The sequence below is a fragment of the Culex pipiens genome, chromosome 3 (genome assembly GCF_016801865.2).
Source record: "Culex pipiens pallens isolate TS chromosome 3, TS_CPP_V2, whole genome shotgun sequence".
Classification (NCBI taxonomy): domain Eukaryota; kingdom Metazoa; phylum Arthropoda; class Insecta; order Diptera; family Culicidae; genus Culex; species Culex pipiens.
The window spans coordinates 4261449-4279626 of NC_068939.1; the positions used below are offsets into that span (position 1 = coordinate 4261449).

An 18178-nucleotide genomic window follows, 5' to 3' on the forward strand; every position below is an offset into this window, starting at 1 on the left:
GGGCAAATTGGTGAACGAGCCGTTATGATACTTAATAATTACCTAAAAATGTCATACTTTGTGTTTTCGACATGTTTTAGGGGCTATTTTGCGTTTACAGAAAATAAGTGATATAAATTCTAAAGTAAATTTTCAAATCAACCTATGATCCCTGGGTTTCCTATGCAAATAAAACCTTTTGAAAATTTAATCTAGAGTTAAAGTTTGTGTTTGGTAGGGGCAGAAGTCACTTTTTAGAAATTTTGATCTAACATTTGAAGTTTACAAAATAAGGTGCTGAGATTTTTTTCAGGCAAACAAATTGAAAACGTATAAATATTTAAATAAGGAGCCATAGTTTCTAAATTTTAATGAAAAAAGTATTTTAAAATGCATTATAAACCTGTCCAGTTGTTTTGCAATCATTCGTTTTCAAAATATCGAAGTATTGACGAAAATATTTTTTTTGCCAAAAAATCCTAAAAAGGATTATTAATGCAAAAAAAATGCATTTTTCGCACCAATTTTGAAGGAGGTGGGAAACATAAACTTTCAAAAATATTTGCAACGGTCTAACTTAATTGAAAAAATTACTTTTTTTTATTGGCCCGCAAACTCATGTCAGCATCAAATTTATCCAGCCATTAAGAAACATTAAATGTTATTTGTAGTCAACAAAGTATGTAAGCCTATTAATAAAATACTTTTAAATTTTGGGTAAAATTGTTAAAAAGTCAGATTTTTTCCTAAAATTCATCAAAACTAGTTTTTTTTTGTAAAATTTTCGATTCATATTGCATTTTAAACTGAATTCGAAGCACGGATCAAAAGTTTTCACATTTGAGACGAATTTTTTTCTACGGAAAATGCCTTTAAATTTGAAGATTATTTTTATTTATGTTTCAAAAGCACATAATATTTGTTATTTACAAATTTATTTTATGTTCTCTTAGCGGAAAATTGTCCGAAGAATCCCAATTCATTCCCTCACAAAGTGTGAGTCGAATAAAAAAATAGATAAAATTAAAATTGTCGAAATCGGTCAATTTCATAGACAATTATCGGTCCGATTTCAATGTTAAAAATTCTTTTTGATTTTTTTTTATAATATTGAATGTTCAATCAACAATAAAAAAAAAACAAAAAATGGGTTGGAATTCTTTACTGCTTTTATAACTTCATTGAAATTAAGAAGAAGGAAACATGGGAAAAAAACATATTTCCAAATATGTTACTGTTAAAAAGATCGAATGGAACCGATAAACTTTAATTTTATATTTATTGATACAGAAATCACCTTATTTTAGATATATATTTTTTTTTAAATTGAAAGAGCACACGATATTATGGATTGCGTTATAATATTTTAGCTTATTTCTTAAAATAATGGAATAAATGTCTGTTTCTGAAGTTGTTTTAAGTGGCAATAAATTAGCCCCGAATTGAAGGAAGGTCTAAATTTGGATGGTCGAGTAGGTAAATAAAATTTTAACAACTAAAAAATATTACAAGAAAATATAACTATCGAAAAGCAAATAAGAACATTTTCTATATGAAAAAAGTTTCAAATTCAATCATTGATCTTCGAAAAATATTCCTTTCTAGCTAACCCAGATAATCAATTCAGATAGTTACTTTGTGTCTCATTCCATGACCTAGCGCGAGTTCAATTTCCAAAGTTTACCCCGTTAATACCAACAAGTCAGCCGTTCAACTCACTTTTAAAATCAACCCTCCCAACTCGTGCTTCTACACTCAAAAAAATGAGTTCGCGTAAACGTGAACAGAATTCATGCCACCGGGAACCAGGAAGAAAACTGTTCAACTGTTATAGTGCATTGCACCATGAAAATGAACAGTTTTCTTCCTGGTTCTCGGTGGCATGAATTCTGTTCACGTTTACGCGAACTCATTTTTTTTTTGAGTGTACTGATCCATAGAAACAGGCCCAACCTCGTCATCATCTCCTTCTCTGTGTGTCAGCCTCCCGGCATCCAATCAGTAACATGAAATCCAAACAAACAATCCCGCTAATTGTTTAAACACGTTTCTCCCAGCGCCCAGCGTGTTCTAACTGTGGCTGGGAAAATCTCGCTACAACAACTTTCCTTCGGTCACAAACAACAGTCAGTGTTTTGGTGGAGGGGGAGGGGGCGGGGGGTGGGGTAAATCTCGTTCCGGAGATCTGCTGTAGCGACACTTCTTTGGAGAGCCAACCAGACGTCTCTAGTACAAATAATTAAAAAGGCAATCTAAACATCATGAATCAATCATGAACACGGTGTGGTTCTTTCATCTTGCGGGATAAATTTACCGAATTCTTGAATATTTTAGCTTGACCGTCCTTGGGAGCTTTAATTGAACGCTGTACTTTGAGTGTTGATTAGCACTTTTTCGAGGAAATCCCGCGTGACATCATTTATGGCTTACCCCGCCGATTGAAGTGGCGCTTTTGAGTGGTTATTCAATATGGCAGAATCAAAACAACCGCATCGGCAACGAGTCAGCAGTTCTCGACGGAGCACATCTCACTTCTGAATGGCTCATTACATCAGCTGCTCTGAATTTGATACCGTCGTCGTCTGTGATGGGTGGCAGATTAGTCGTGATTTGATAGATTGATTGACGTGAATTGAAAAATTCTTCAACTTATTAAAATTGGACTACTGGAACATTCCTAGGCTTAAATGTTTAGCACCTCTGTCAGAGTTGTGACTTGTTCCGAGAAAGGCAATTAGGATCAAAACCCAAAAGTTTAATCAACCATTCATCAGAGGCTTATGATGACGTCGGACCCTCTTGTCTGCCAAATTCCATATCTTTCCACTCCAAAGCATTCAATAGGCCAGCTCAAGCACTTCATATCAAAAGCCTTGGGCAAACAAATCACGTGACGACGATGGAGGAGAACGGCCAGCAGCAGCAGCCCAGATTGGAACTGCACAAGGGCGTTTTGCGCCGATCTCATAAATTAACCATAAAGCATGAAATTGAAATTTACTTTCGCCCTCCGAACTACCCTCGAGAACTCACTTTGCACTGACTCGAGAAGAGGACACAATGGGAGCCATCCCCGAACTACGTCCCTAAAGTTTCTCAGCACGTACTTTGCGAACTGCCCCCGAGGGAGTGCTTTACAGCTAGGTCGTGACGAGCCCGTTTCGTTACACTGTAGATGAAAGTCAGTAGTGCATTGAGGCAGAGAGATGCTTCATCCTTGCCGTTGCAGCAGCAGAGTTTGGGGGAGGAATATGAATGCGAAATGTGGTGGCAGATTTCATGGACGAACTGTCGAACTGAAGCCAAACGATGTTTGCGTTTGCTTCAAAGGGAATGCTCCGAATTGTGTGCCAGAAAAATGGAGCTGGACTTTTGGCGATATACAAAGTAGAATAAGGTTGATCTATATTTCATATTTTCCGTGAAGTTATTTTCTGAAACATGTTTTTACAACCACCCTAATCCACAACCAAACATGAACTCAAATGCTTCATACTCGGTCCTTGAGGGAGACGAACTGGAATGTAGTATGTAGTTCAAGTTCAAGGCTGTTGTTTGGTGCAATTATGTTGTGCGAAGGTTAAACTTTTTGTCTTCGTAATTTGTATAAATTTATTTTAAAATGATCCTGAATGCACTATTTCTATACTTTTGAAAAAACTTCTTTGTATTTTAAGCCAAGAAACTGAAGGATGACGTTTCCTTAGGACTTTTATGGGAATTCCTTTAGTTGGAAACTAGATCGTTAATACATTGTTGAACATCGAGGTTTTCGTGTCAAATCTACCAAAAGAAATCGACTTTGAAACTTATGAACTTATTCAATTCATACTAGAATGATCAATTTTCATCTACCAGAAAAAATACTTCAGCATTAAAATCACTAGTGCAAGATCACTCTCTAAAAAAAATATTTACAATTTACAAAAAGACTTTCCCTAACAAGGTTAAAATTTTAAACAAAAAGAAAAAACAGAAATAATGACACATCAAATTAAAAAAAATACTGGCATCAATATTTCATTTTCCAGGAAATTGAACCCTCTCTTTCGTACGAAACATTCAAGATATTTTTTTTGAAACTGAAAAGAAACAAGTCTTTTTAGATTTTCTTTTTATGCTCAGGAGGCCATATTGAGAAACATTGTCGTTTCAAAGATTATATCGATAATCAAAATCAAAAATAAATATCGATATTTAGAACCAGTGTTGCCAGATATTCAAATTTCATGGATTATTGGAGAAAAAACTGAAAAATAGCAAGGTGGCCACTCAAATCCCATTTTCAAATTCCCGACTTTTTTTTCTCACCCAAAAAATGATTGCAAAAACTGTTTATGAAAAAGAGAACATCTACAACAGAACATAAATAAAATATAAAAAGGTTTAGAAACAAAACAACATTCTTTTTATAATTTTATATAGCACTAAAACGAACAAAAATTTAAAAATAAATTTAACTCAAAAACTACATAAGATTTTATGGTTTATTTTAAACAATATCAAACTTAAAGTTTTTTTGGAAAGGGAATGGAACAAAGTTAAATTCTATCATTTTTTCAGGAAATTCCTAAGGATAGCTTTATTCTTTCAAAAAAATTCAAAATATCCGGATCATGAAAAAAAATGTTTATCATGTTTCCTTTTTAATTTCCGTATTTAATATATAAATAAAAAAAATCCATGTTCATTATTTTTTTTGAAAATTTTAATGTTTTCGATTTAATTTGAATAAAAATTTCAGTTTAATAAGAAATTAACTTCTAATTTCATGCGAATTTTTTGAAGAGACTAATTCTCTAAACATATTTGTAATGGCCTACATAAAAAAAATGGGCGTAATATTGATTGTTGTGCCGTTTTGAACTGTTATTCTTAATTACAAAATTTAAAAAAATATTTTTCAAACATTTTTGTGATTTAAAAAAAGAATATTTTTTAATTTTTATTTTTCATCTGATATTAAAATTTGAAATAAAATGAAATTTTGATAATGTGTAGTGTTTGTGGTAATTCTTTTGGAAAAGTCGAAGTTTTTTAATGAGTTTAAATGCCCATTGCCCATTTCTATAATAAAATATTTCCCAAATGCTGAGAAAATTCGGAACATTTTTCATTTTTGAACTTTGTTGTTATGGCCTTTGGTTGCTTCGATATGCGAATAAAAAAAAATATAGAAAAAATATTATTATCTCAGTGTTGCACGATTAGCCCTAGTTTTTGATCATCTCACATCTTGGGAACTAATGGTCCGATTTTCAATGAAAAAAGTAAAGTTTTGTGAAATTTTCTGTTCGCTGCATAAACATATAAAAAAATGTGTTTGTGAAAATCAATTTTTAGTGACAAAAAGTTATTTTAAAAGTACAGAAAATTTTGCTTGTGTACATTTTTTATGTAGTTCTTATCTCTACCTACAACTTTACCTAAGACTCTAAACCGATAATAAAGTTCCTGCAAATGTTTTTTGAATTTTCACATATTATTTAGTATGGACAGCTGCCAAATTTGAATGGCAAATGATATGGACAAACTGGTGATTCAAAATGATTTATTTACAAAAAAAAAATAATAATTTGAATTTCTCAATTATGAAATTGTGAATATTATTTAGAAGATACATTATTTTGTAAAATTTTGCGTATTTAAAACACTGAAAATCTGTTCGAAATTTCGCCTTGTTTGATGCCCATTTTGCACATTTTTATACAATTCGAGAGTTGTCAAAAAATTATGGTATCTTATGATTTTTTTTGAATATTAAACAACAGAATATGTTTTAAGTAAATGTTTCAAACGTATAATTTTGATCTTCAAGATTTCCGCAGGAATCAATTTTCCCCAAAAGCAACAATCCGAAAAATCAGCTGATCCCAATAAACAAACCATTCATCGACCACTCGTTGCAGGAAGCAATTAGTTTAATTTAAATTCACAAAACGCGTTCGGAAATCCAGTTCAGTAAACCACACTTTGAATCACAACTAAGGGACAGGAATTACACCCGTACAAAGCGCCACGTGCTTTGAATTAGGCTAAATAACGCGATCGGCAAGATTGAGTGCGTTGCCGGTGTTTAACATAAGGAAGATAACCAAACATGTGTCGAACGGTGTGACGTTAGTTGGGTGCAAGTTACTGTTTCAAAACACACACACGCCTCGACTAAAACATCCCGTTTTAGGTGGTGCTTCCGGAAGTGGCGTTTTGGCCTCGAGAGGGGGTGTGAGAAACGCAATGAACGCGAAAACGTGCCCAAGTGATTAGTGAATTTTGGATTATTTTTCGTTTTGTTTTTGTGACATTTGTTTGGCGAAATAACTGTGCCATTAAATTTTGGGGTGTTGAAAGTAAAACGATGGAAGTGTGCTGTCTGAAAATGGCATCCAGATGCAGGTGAGTGTCACGGCGGATTTTTTTTTCGTAATATATTCATGCGGGATATTAACAGAACAAACTGACGACAAGTAGTGCTGACGGGAAATGTAAACACTTTTGAGTTTGAGAGTACACACGCGGGTCGAAATTCGACGTTTGCGAGAACATGACTTGCGACGCGTCTCTTTATTCTCCACTTGGGTGGTAAATAGTGTAGCAACAACAGTAGTGTGTAAGGTAGAGAATTGACACGTTACTGTTAGTGTACACAATTAGAAGAAAAACACAGATAATAAATGGTTTTGTTTGATGTCGGTTGTATGAGATGTTGTGTATTTTTGTGTGTGGAAATGTCAAAGGGGAAATGACTAATGATGTAAACTGACATCATATTTTTGAAGGGTTTAGGTATAGCACACAATTAAGACTATGCCATGAGCTAATGAGAAACAAAAAAATAGCTAAATTTATCTTTCTTGAGTCAAACATAATCATTTAATCTTGTACTAAACATATTTTTTCGACTTTTAATAATAATAAAATGCTTGTGAGGACTATCTCTTTCTACTACTTAGGACTTAGATAAGCTTATGGGTAATTCTCCGCCAACTCACACAGCAGTTGCCCCGACCCCTCTTCGATTTGCGTGAAACTTTGTCCTAAGGGGTAATTTTTATCCCTGATCGCGAATCCGAGGTCCGTTTTTTGATATCTCGTGACGGAGGGGCGGTACGACCCCTTCCATTTTTGAACATGCGAAAAAAGAGGTGTTTTTTAATAATTTGCAGCCTAAAACGGTGATGTGATAGAAATTTGTTGTCAAAGAGACTTTTATGTAAAATTAGACGCCCGATTTGATGGCGTACTCAGAATTCCGAAAAAACGTATTTTTCATCGAAAAAAACACTAAAAAAGTTTGAGAAATTCTCCCATTTTTCGTTACTCGACTGTAAATTTTTTTGGAACATCTCATTTTATGGGAAATTTAATGTACTTTTCGAATCTACATTGACCCAGAAGGGTAATTTTTTCATTTAAAACAAAAATTTTCATTTTAAAATTTCGTGTTTTTTCTAACTTTGCAGGGTTATTTTTTAGAGTGTAACAATGTTCTACAAAGTTGTAGAGCAGACAATTACAAAAAATTTGATATATAGACATAAGGGGTTTGCTTATAAACATCACGAGTTATCGCGATTTTACGAAAAAAAAGTTTTTTAAATGTTGGTCGTCGTTGATCATGGTCGTTCATGGTCACCCGCGACAGACACGGACGACGAAACAAAGAGAAACGCAAAAAGTAACATTTTCAAAACTTTTTTTTCGTAAAATCGCGATAACTCGTGATATTATAAGCAAACCCCTTATGTCTATATATCAAAATTTTTGTAATTGTCTGCTCTACAACTTTGTACAACATTGTTACACTCTAAAAAATAACCCTGCAAAGTTAGAAAAAAAACACGAAATTTTAAAATGAAAAATAGTGTTATTTTCGATAGCCGGGACCATGGTGTAGGGGTAAGCGTGATTGCCTCTCACCCAGTCGGCCTGGGTTCGATCCCAGACGGTCCCGGTGGCATTTTTCGAGACGAGATTTGTCTGATCACGCCTTCCGTCGGACGGGAAGTAAATGTTGGCACCGGACTAACCTAAAAAGGTTAGGTCGTTAGCTCAGTCCAGGTGTAGGAGTCGTCTCCCTGGGTCCTGCCTCGGTGGAGTCGCTGATAGGCAGTTGGACTAACAATCCAAAGGTCATCAGTTCGAATCCCGGGGTGGATGGAAGCTAAGGTGTAAAAAGAGGTTTGCAATTGCCTCAACAATCAAGCCTTCGGACACCTAGTTTCGAGTAGGAATCTCGCAATCGAGAACGCCAAGGCAATGCGTTTTTTTCGGAATTCTGAGTACGTCATCAAATTGGGCGTATAATTTTACATAAAAGTCCCTTTGACACCAAATTTCTATCTCATCACCGTTTCAGGCTGCAAATTATTGAAAAACACCTATTTTTTCGCATGTTCAAAAATGGAAGGGGTCGTAAGGCCCCTCCGTCACGAGATATCAAAAAACGGACCTCGGATTCGTGATCAGGGACAAAAGTTACCCCTTAGGACAAAGTTTCACGCAAATCGAAGAGGGGTCGGGGCATTTTTTCCCGATTTCGTGTGAGTTGGTAGAGAATTACCCTTATACTTTTTAATAATTTCATTGCCGGCCAGCGAATACTTATACTTTGGTGTTCTCCTTTTTTCTTGATGGTCCCTTCGATATTTACAACCAACTGTATAACGAATATTGTTGCTGCCAAAACAACAATTCGTCGTTGTCGTGCTACATTGTCGCACGTGCATTTTGAGCCAAATTGAGTTAAGGAAGACATTTTGTGCAGCTCTTAATGCCTCACCGTTTCACCTTTACAGATCCCCAAAATTGAAATTAAATGCTGAGATATTCATTGCATTGTTGTCATGAAACAAGTTTCAATCTTGTCGTGCTAACTTGACACACCCTGAAAGTTGCTGTAAGTACGAAAACTAGCCAAAGGGATTTCAGGACAGATCGCGTTTGACACACGTACATTCCCAACTACCGTACACATTTTCAATTATAACTCTGGACTCCGTCAACCAAATTCAACTAAACTTCGGGACAATGCACAGAATGGTCAACCAAACAAAACGTGTTTGTTATTGTTTACATTGCGTGCATTTGTTTATTCAAGGTCAAAATTTAACTAACGTCAAAAAGCGACGTGTGGCATGATAGCACGTCGATCTATTCTAATATTGGCAAAACTTAATCACACTCTCGCAAATTCTACACCGTATCACTCATATCACGTTGCATCCATAAAGTTTTCCACGTGAATGTAACGATTACTATCACCATTCCACGGGAAAACCCTACCTGCTTAGCCGGCTAGATGGTTTCCGGTGGAATTCGAGCTATTTCCACCCCGCTGTCCAAGGTCGTCCCATCTCTTGTCCGGCCCACCGGAAGGACGGAAATTACCGAAACGTGTTTTATTCACTGCGTTCAGAGGCTAGTTTTTTTTTTGCACCAGGAAAGGTAATCACGATCATCATCAACAACGGTTGAGGGGGAGGGGATATGTTTTCATGTGTTATAAAAAAACGGTGGAAATAAAGTTCGCTCGTCAAATTAAACCAGGTAATGACATGGATTCAGCTTTGTTTACGGCGGCAGTTTCCCGCGGCCAGCCGTTGAAATCGCCATGTACTGAAATATGACAAAAGTGGGGTTGGAAATTTGAGAGTTGTTTTGGGCAGCTCGGGTAGTTTGCCAGTTTTTGGCTTGGTGAACAGTGTTGAACGGAAGTGTTCAACCGTTGGTGAATGACCCCATTGCTGTGTGACACGTTGCATGGCCCAGGTTGGTTGGGAGGCCCTGACCTTGACATTCATGTCGCGGAAAGCCGTTTTTCATGCACATTTTCATTTCCCAGTATAAAAACAAGAATAACAAAAACAAATAATGAGAAACATGAGCCATGATATGCCATGTTGGGGGGAGCCACGAGGTGGTCGTTTAATGGCGGTTGTTTCTGAGTTGTTTATTCTAACTAAATTATGATATAGAAAAAAGCCGGGGGACTGATTTTGATGAAATCGCGCGCGCTTAGTCAGTCAGTCCCATAAGCGGTAATCCATTTTCGAGCTCAGATCTGGTTGCGTGCTCGAGGCAATTAAGGGTAATTTGTTTGCAAGTCAGCTGACTTTGGGATTTAGGGTGATTTCGAGCGAGAGCGGATAAAAGTAAATCGTTTAGGGAAAATTAATTGGCTTTTTCGACAAGTTGAAATCCATGTTGGTGGTCGTGTTAAGAAATGTGAGACTATTCCAGTTTGATCTAAAACAAAACATAAAAATCTGAAATGAATTCGATCACAAATGCATATATCTCAATACAATCAAGTGCATAAATTTACATCTTCGCCAAAACATTTCAAGCAAACTGTGCCATCGTTACATAAACTTAACCACGGTAATAACTTACAGCTCTATTCTGTAAACAAGCTGGAACGTAGCAGGCTCCGGGATCTATACCTAGAATGAATCGGTCTAATAAATCACCCGATTCAACTGTGACTTATTAGCTGACAGGCAGCAGGGTTACAATAAAATTGCCAGCCCAGACTGCCGTTCCCGTTCTCGGCGATCGCTATCTGATAAATGAAGCATTGCACGATACAATGCAACGTGTGATGATGTAAACGTGATTATCTCTAGTTAGTCAACTGAGTTAAAAAGTGTTTCGAACAAATTACTCTGATTAGCCAAGGGTTACAAAAAATTAAACCACGTGATCAAGGAACCTGTATTTATACCGAACCTAGTAGGCCAGCATCCTCCAAGATACCCGATGGATCTGAATGAAAGTCGCGACAGTAGCACACGAGAGGAGGATGATCTAGTGCTCCACGACGATCTGCGCGCCCTATTGGGAGCGTGCAATTCATCACGTCAATTAACGGCGCGAATGCATCGCCCGGGAAAGGGGATTTCAGCATCGCACAACGGCCTACTACTGTTTGATTCTCCTACGCGACGAGCTGATCTGGAGTAATTGACGGGCGATTGCAGTTCTAGGTGGAGTTGCTTTGTCGGTAGATTAATGTCAATTGGGGGGATGAGTGGAAATATTATTTTTTTCAATAAACTGTCGATTGAGCTGTCATTAGGTTGATTGAAAGCATAACAAAGTTTTAACTCTTGCAATGACAGCACTAATTGCTGCCAATGAACGATTAGGAGGGTTCAAAATAGTGCAATTTTGTACTGATAAGGTGGTTTAATCAGTACAAAATAACCTGTAAGGAATTAAATTCAAAGTATAGCTCAACTATCAACCTGAAATTGATGCGCAGTTGGTTCAGCGGGGACGATCGAGAGTGCCGCAAACGACTCGGGAATAGCAATTATTTCGCGTCAATTGCTGATTACGTATAGCACGGGGTGCAATTACCGCCCTGTGGAACATTATTGCACGGAACGGTTGTTTTCAAATCTTGATAAAAAGACTGCAATTTTTCATAGATAATAATAAATCTTGCCAAGAGGGTAAAGTTCAACTTTTGAAAAACTTTGTGCATGTAATTAAAAAAATGCAAGTTTCGACTGGCATAAGACTTATTGATTTAACTGAAAACACGATTTAGATATTAAGTTATTCTAATGAACCGACAATGCACTACATACTTTAGCCCGGTTTCCCCCAAATTTCAACCCCAAATTACAAAAAAAAATACTTTTTTGGAAAATGTTGAAAATGAGCTTCACTCTTCTTCATGAAAAATAAATAAATTAAATGTCACCTCAAGACCCTTAAATCGATTTAAATCTATTCAGAATACATTTTAAACTGCTTTATTTAGTATTTAAATAAAATTTAGGACTACAGACCAAACAAATTAGTAAAACCTTGAAAAAACGTATATTTACATGAATGCTTAAATATTTGCAGTAGAGTAATTACAGTGAGAAGGTGTTGTTCGCTTGAATCTCGACTTTTTTCACGAGATTTTGAGTTTTGACTTAGACGAAACTTCGTCCATACATTCCCTGTACCAATAGATTTTGCGTCGTTAGTTTTTTCATACAAGTCTTGATACAAATTTGGTAGGCATGCCATACAATATTGATATGTGAAAAAAATCTGTATCTTGAGAAGATATCTTCTGATCGATTTGGTTTCTTCCTAAAAGTTGTAGGTTAAGATTTTGACTTTTTTAATAGGTACACTGAAAAAAATCCTGATTTTTAAATTATCACTTTTAATAACTTTTTGTTAAATTTCCAAAAAACGTATTTTTAATTTTTAACATAGCTAGTCTTTTGGAATCAAAACATATTTTTGCTAAAAAGCCAAACTACCTTTCTTTTAAAACGTGGCATTCTAAATTGGTTTAGCAGTTCCGGAGATATGATTTTTTTTAAATGTGTTTTTTTAAATCGTTGAATAACGTAATTTTTTAGACCACCATATTTCGGATAGACGCACCCTAATCGCCAAACAAAAAAACATGGGTCTCATTAATTTGACCAATTAACTTCCATGCCAAATTTGAACCAAATCGGAGCACTTATGATTTGGATCCTTCCTGTTTGACGTGGAATCGCTGGTATATGAGTTTTTTGTTCAGTGTCCCCTTATTTCTCCCTTACTCTTCAAGTGAAGATATCTCGGCAACTATTGTTCCCATGTTAAACGTTAAAAAGTGATACCTTGATTATATTTTCGGGTCTTTTCAATATAAATAATTCAAATTTTTTTAAATCAAGCTTTACTTTTGAAAAGGTCTTAAATAAATAATTTTCTTTATTTAATGATTTTGATTAAATTATAAAAAAAATTGAAATATTTTTACTAAATAGATCAAAAAATTTCGCAAGAGATTATTTTTTTAGCTTCCAAGAACGTCACTTGAAAATTACAGGCAATGGTGACAATTGGGTCCTAAAGACCTATGTGCATTTTTATGTACAACGGTAAAAAACACTATTAAAAACCATTTCTGATCTTTTTTTTCATTTTAATGCAAAAATATAATTAAACAAGACAACATTTTTCGATGGATCAACAATAGTCCCCTTGGAACGAGCTGTCAAGTAGGATCTTTTCTGTCAAGAAGGGCCGCGAAGTTAATTTTTTTTAAATTTATTTAAAAATCAATTTTAATCCCTTTGCGGTCGTACAAAGGTGCATTGTACTCATAAAAATAAGCTTTATTGTTGTGAATAATAATATCACAAATTTATGCTTAATTTTATAACCCAATTAAAAAAAAATCATCGATTCGAATTCTTTGCGAGGCTGCATCTTAGAAAGTTTTCCTAGTAAATTTATACCTTAAAGTAGCTATAACTTAAAAAAAGGTACATTAAATATTTTGATAAAATTTTTATCAAAAAAAAAAAAATGTAATGTACTTTTCGATTGCAAATTCAATTTTGCATTAAAAAATATTTTTTTTTAAATATTTTGTCTAGGTTTTCGATATTTTCGAAAAAAAACACGATTTTTTCAAGAAATCATATCCCCCAAACAAGATTTTTTACTTTTTTTTAAACATAGCTAACAATTTCGAAAATTTTAAAATACGTATTTTGGAAATTCAACTTTTAGTGATAAAGTTAAAGTTTTCCAAAAACTACCAATCATAACCTACAACTTGGCCAAAGATAGCAAATCGATCAATAAATTCCTCATCAAGATACAGAATTTCAAACATTTACATACCCATTTTGTATGACCAGAACCCAAAATTGTATGGAGACTTGTATGGAAAAGGTATTGATGCAAAATGACTACATTTGACATAGGACCAAGTTTCATCAAAATTATAAAATAAATTTTAAAAATTGCGAAATCGTAAGGAACTAATCTTCTAAATTACATTTTGCTTGTTCGGTTCGAAAAAGATAGAGGATTAGTTGAACAGTATTAAAATTTCAAGAATTTTGCTTAAAAATGGTTACAAAATATCAAAAAATGCATTTACAGTTAGTAGAATTTATCAAATCAATATGATCCGTTTGACTAAAAAGACAAAAAAATTTTTTTTTAAATAGATGATCAACTAGAACTACAACTACTTTGTTAGACCCACATTTTTTTTTTGAAAAATTGAAGTAGGGAAAGGATATCCTCATATAAAATATTTGTAATAGTCCTACAAACAGAATAACCTGCAGAGATTGTGATTTATGCAAAGCTATTCGCGACATCATTTCAGCTGGTTTGCAGTTTCCTGTCTTTCTTGGGCAGTATTTCACACGCCCAAACCGTTTAGAACCTCCATCAAATTGATGCTTCAACCCATTCTTGGTCAAACAAACCATTAACCCTTTAAGTACCACGTGGAAATTTAATATTCAAAAAATCATATCTTGGCTCAAACACAACCAATTTTCGATGTTTTGGGCTTATTCGCTCAGGATTTTAATACGGAACACGATGCAATCGGAAAAATCCGGATTCCGGTTCCCTGGCCGGAGATATTCCGGATTTCCCAGGGCCAGATTGGGGCTACGCTAGCCTGGTCATTTTTCTGATTACAAAAACCATCCAAAAAAGATGAATACGAGTGAAGTACTATGGAATTTTATCATCTGCAATCAAACGAAGGCCATTTTATTGAACTAGAACCATGTTGGACACGGGAAACCCGGTCAGTAACCTGGGACCGGTTCCAGGGTCCCGGTCATAATTCGAAGATATGACCAGTACACTTTTCTTGTCCAAAGTGGGCATGCGACATGTCTATGATCATGAAATTGTATCACAAGTTCAAAAAGACTAACTCATTGCCAATCGGACCGACTGTGGCCATCCGGAACCGGTTCCAGGGTTCCGGCCATAATCCGAATATATGGCCAATACACTTTTCTTGTCCAAAGTGGGCATGCGACATGTCTATGATCATGAAATTGTATCACAAGTTCAAAAAGACTAACTCATTGCCAATCGGACCGACTGTGGCCACCCGGAACCGGTTCCAGGGTTCCGGCCATAATCCGAATATATGGCCAATACACTTTTCTAGTCCAAAGTGGGCATGCGACATGTCTATGTTCATGAAATTGTATCACAAGTTCAAAAAGACTAACCCATTGCCAATCGGACCGACTGTGGCCACCCGGAACCGGTTCCAGGGTTCCGGCCATAATCCGAATATATGGCCAATACACTTTTCTAGTCCAAAGTGGGCATGCGACATGTCTATGTTCATGAAATTGTATCACAAGTTCAAAAAGACTAACCCATTGCCAATCGGACCGACTGTGGCCATCCGGAACCGGTTCCAGGGTTCCAGCCATAATCCGAATATATGGCCAATACACTTTTCTTGTCCAAAGTGGGCATGCGACATGTCTATGATCATGAAATTGTATCACAAGTTCAAAAAGACTAACTCATTGCCAATCGGACCGACTGTGGCCACCCGGAACCGGTTCCAGGGTTCCGGCCATAATCCGAATATATGGCCAATACACTTTTCTAGTCCAAAGTGGGCATGCGACATGTCTATGTTCATGAAATTGTATCACAAGTTCAAAAAGACTAACCCATTGCCAATCGGACCGACTGTGGCCACCCGGAACCGGTTCCAGGGTTCCGGCCATAATCCGAATATATGGCCAATACACTTTTCTAGTCCAAAGTGGGCATGTGACATGTCTATGTTCATGAAATTGTATCACAAGTTCAAAAAGACTAACCCATTGCCAATCGGACCGACTGTGGCCACCCGGAACCGGTTCCAGGGTTCCGGCCAAAATCCGAATATATGGCCAATACACTTTTCTTGTCCAAAGTGGGCATGCCACATGTCTATGTTCATGAAATTGTATCACAAGTTCAAAAAGACTAACCCATTGCCAATCGGACCGAGTGTGGCCACCCGGAACCGGTTCCAGGGTTCCGGCCATAATCCGAATATATGGCCAATACACTTTTCTTGTCCAAAGTGGGCATGCGACATGTCTATGATCATGAAATTGTATCACAAGTTCAAAAAGACTAACCCATTGCCAATCGGACCGACTGTGGCCACCCGGAACCGGTTCCAGGTTCCCGGCCATAATCCGAATATATGGCCAATACACTTTTCTTGTCCAAAGTGGGCATGCCACATGTCTATGTTCATGAAATTGTATCACAAGTTCAAAAAGACTAACCCATTGCCAATCGGACCGACTGTGGCCATCCGGAACCGGTTCCAGGGTTCCGGCCATAATCCGAATATATGGCCAATACACTTTTCTTGTCCAAAGTGGGCATGCGACATGTCTATGATCATGAAATTGTATCACAAGTTCAAAAAGACTAACCCATTGCCAATCGGACCGACTGTGGCCACCCGGAACCGGTTCCAGGGTTCCGGCCAAAATCCGAATATATGGCCAATACACTTTTCTTGTCCAAAGTGGGCATGCCACATGTCTATGTTCATGAAATTGTATCACAAGTTCAAAAAGACTAACCCATTGCCAATCGGACCAAGTGTGGCCATCCGGAACCGGTTCCAGGGTTCCGGCCATAATCCGAATATATGGCCAATACACTTTTCTTGTCCAAAGTGTGCATGCGACATGTCTATGATCATGAAATTGTATCACAAGTTCAAAAAGACTAACCCATTGCCAATCGGACCGACTGTGGCCACCCGGAACCGGTTCCAGGTTCCCGGCCATAATCCGAATATATGGCCAATACACTTTTCTTGTCCAAAGTGGGCATGCGACATGTCTATGTTCATGAAATTGTATCACAAGTTCAAAAAGACTAACCCATTGCCAATCGGACCGAGTGTGGCCATCCGGAACCGGTTCCAGGGTTCCGGCCATAATCCGAATATATGGCCAATACACTTTTCTTATCCAAAGTGGGCAAGTGACATGTCTATGTTCATGAAATTGTGTAACAAGTTCAAAAAGACTAACCCATTGCCAATTGGACCGACTGTGGCCACCCAGAATCAACAAGTTCAAATTAGCTATAACTTTCAGCAATAAATAAAATTATAAAATTATAAAATTATAAAATTATAAAATTATAAAATTATAAAATTATAAAATTATAAAATTATAAAATTATAAAATTATAAAATTATAAAATTATAAAATTATAAAATTATAAAATTATAAAATTATAAAATTATAAAATTATAAAATTATAAAATTATAAAATTATAAAATTATAAAATTATAAAATTATAAAATTATAAAATTATAAAATTATAAAATTATAAAATTATAAAATTATAAAATTATAAAATTATAAAATTATAAAATTATAAAATTATAAAATTATAAAATTATAAAATTATAAAATTATAAAATTATAAAATTATAAAATTATAAAATTATAAAATTATAAAATTATAAAATTATAAAATTATAAAATTATAAAATTATAAAATTATAAAATTATAAAATTATAAAATTATAAAATTATAAAATTATAAAATTATAAAATTATAAAATTATAAAATTATAAAATTATAAAATTATAAAATTATAAAATTATAAAATTATAAAATTATAAAATTATAAAATTATAAAATTATAAAATTATAAAATTATAAAATTATAAAATTATAAAATTATAAAATTATAAAATTATAAAATTATAAAATTATAAAATTATAAAATTATAAAATTATAAAATTATAAAATTATAAAATTATAAAATTATAAAATTATAAAATTATAAAATTATAAAATTATAAAATTATAAAATTATAAAATTATAAAATTATAAAATTATAAAATTATAAAATTATAAAATTATAAAATTATAAAATTATAAAATTATAAAATTATAAAATTATAAAATTATAAAATTATAAAATTATAAAATTATAAAATTATAAAATTATAAAATTATAAAATTATAAAATTATAAAATTATAAAATTATAAAATTATAAAATTATAAAATTATAAAATTATAAAATTATAAAATTATAAAATTATAAAATTATAAAATTATAAAATTATAAAATTATAAAATTATAAAATTATAAAATTATAAAATTATAAAATTATAAAATTATAAAATTATAAAATTATAAAATTATAAAATTATAAAATTATAAAATTATAAAATTATAAAATTATAAAATTATAAAATTATAAAATTATAAAATTATAAAATTATAAAATTATAAAATTATAAAATTATAAAATTATAAAATTATAAAATTATAAAATTATAAAATTATAAAATTATAAAATTATAAAATTATAAAATTATAAAATTATAAAATTATAAAATTATAAAATTATAAAATTATA

At 33.9% G+C, this 18178-nt stretch overlaps 1 protein-coding gene across 4 annotated transcripts in view; it reads left to right on the plus strand.

Annotated features, from left to right (window-relative positions):
- Positions 1-18178, plus strand: part of LOC120417839 (uncharacterized) — a 70435-nt gene that overhangs the window by 26998 nt on the left and 25259 nt on the right. For 2 of the 4 annotated variants that reach the window (XM_039580058.1, XM_039580059.2), the window contains exon 2: positions 6164-6375. The exons of 1 other annotated variant lie outside the window; for it this stretch is intronic. In XM_039580058.1, coding sequence (XP_039435992.1) covers positions 6338-6375 — 38 coding nt within the window. In that variant the 5' untranslated portion in view covers positions 6164-6337. Of the gene's footprint in view, positions 1-5817; positions 6376-18178 lie in introns of those variants that run through there. One more of the 4 variants, XM_052710623.1, reaches the window with a different exon arrangement.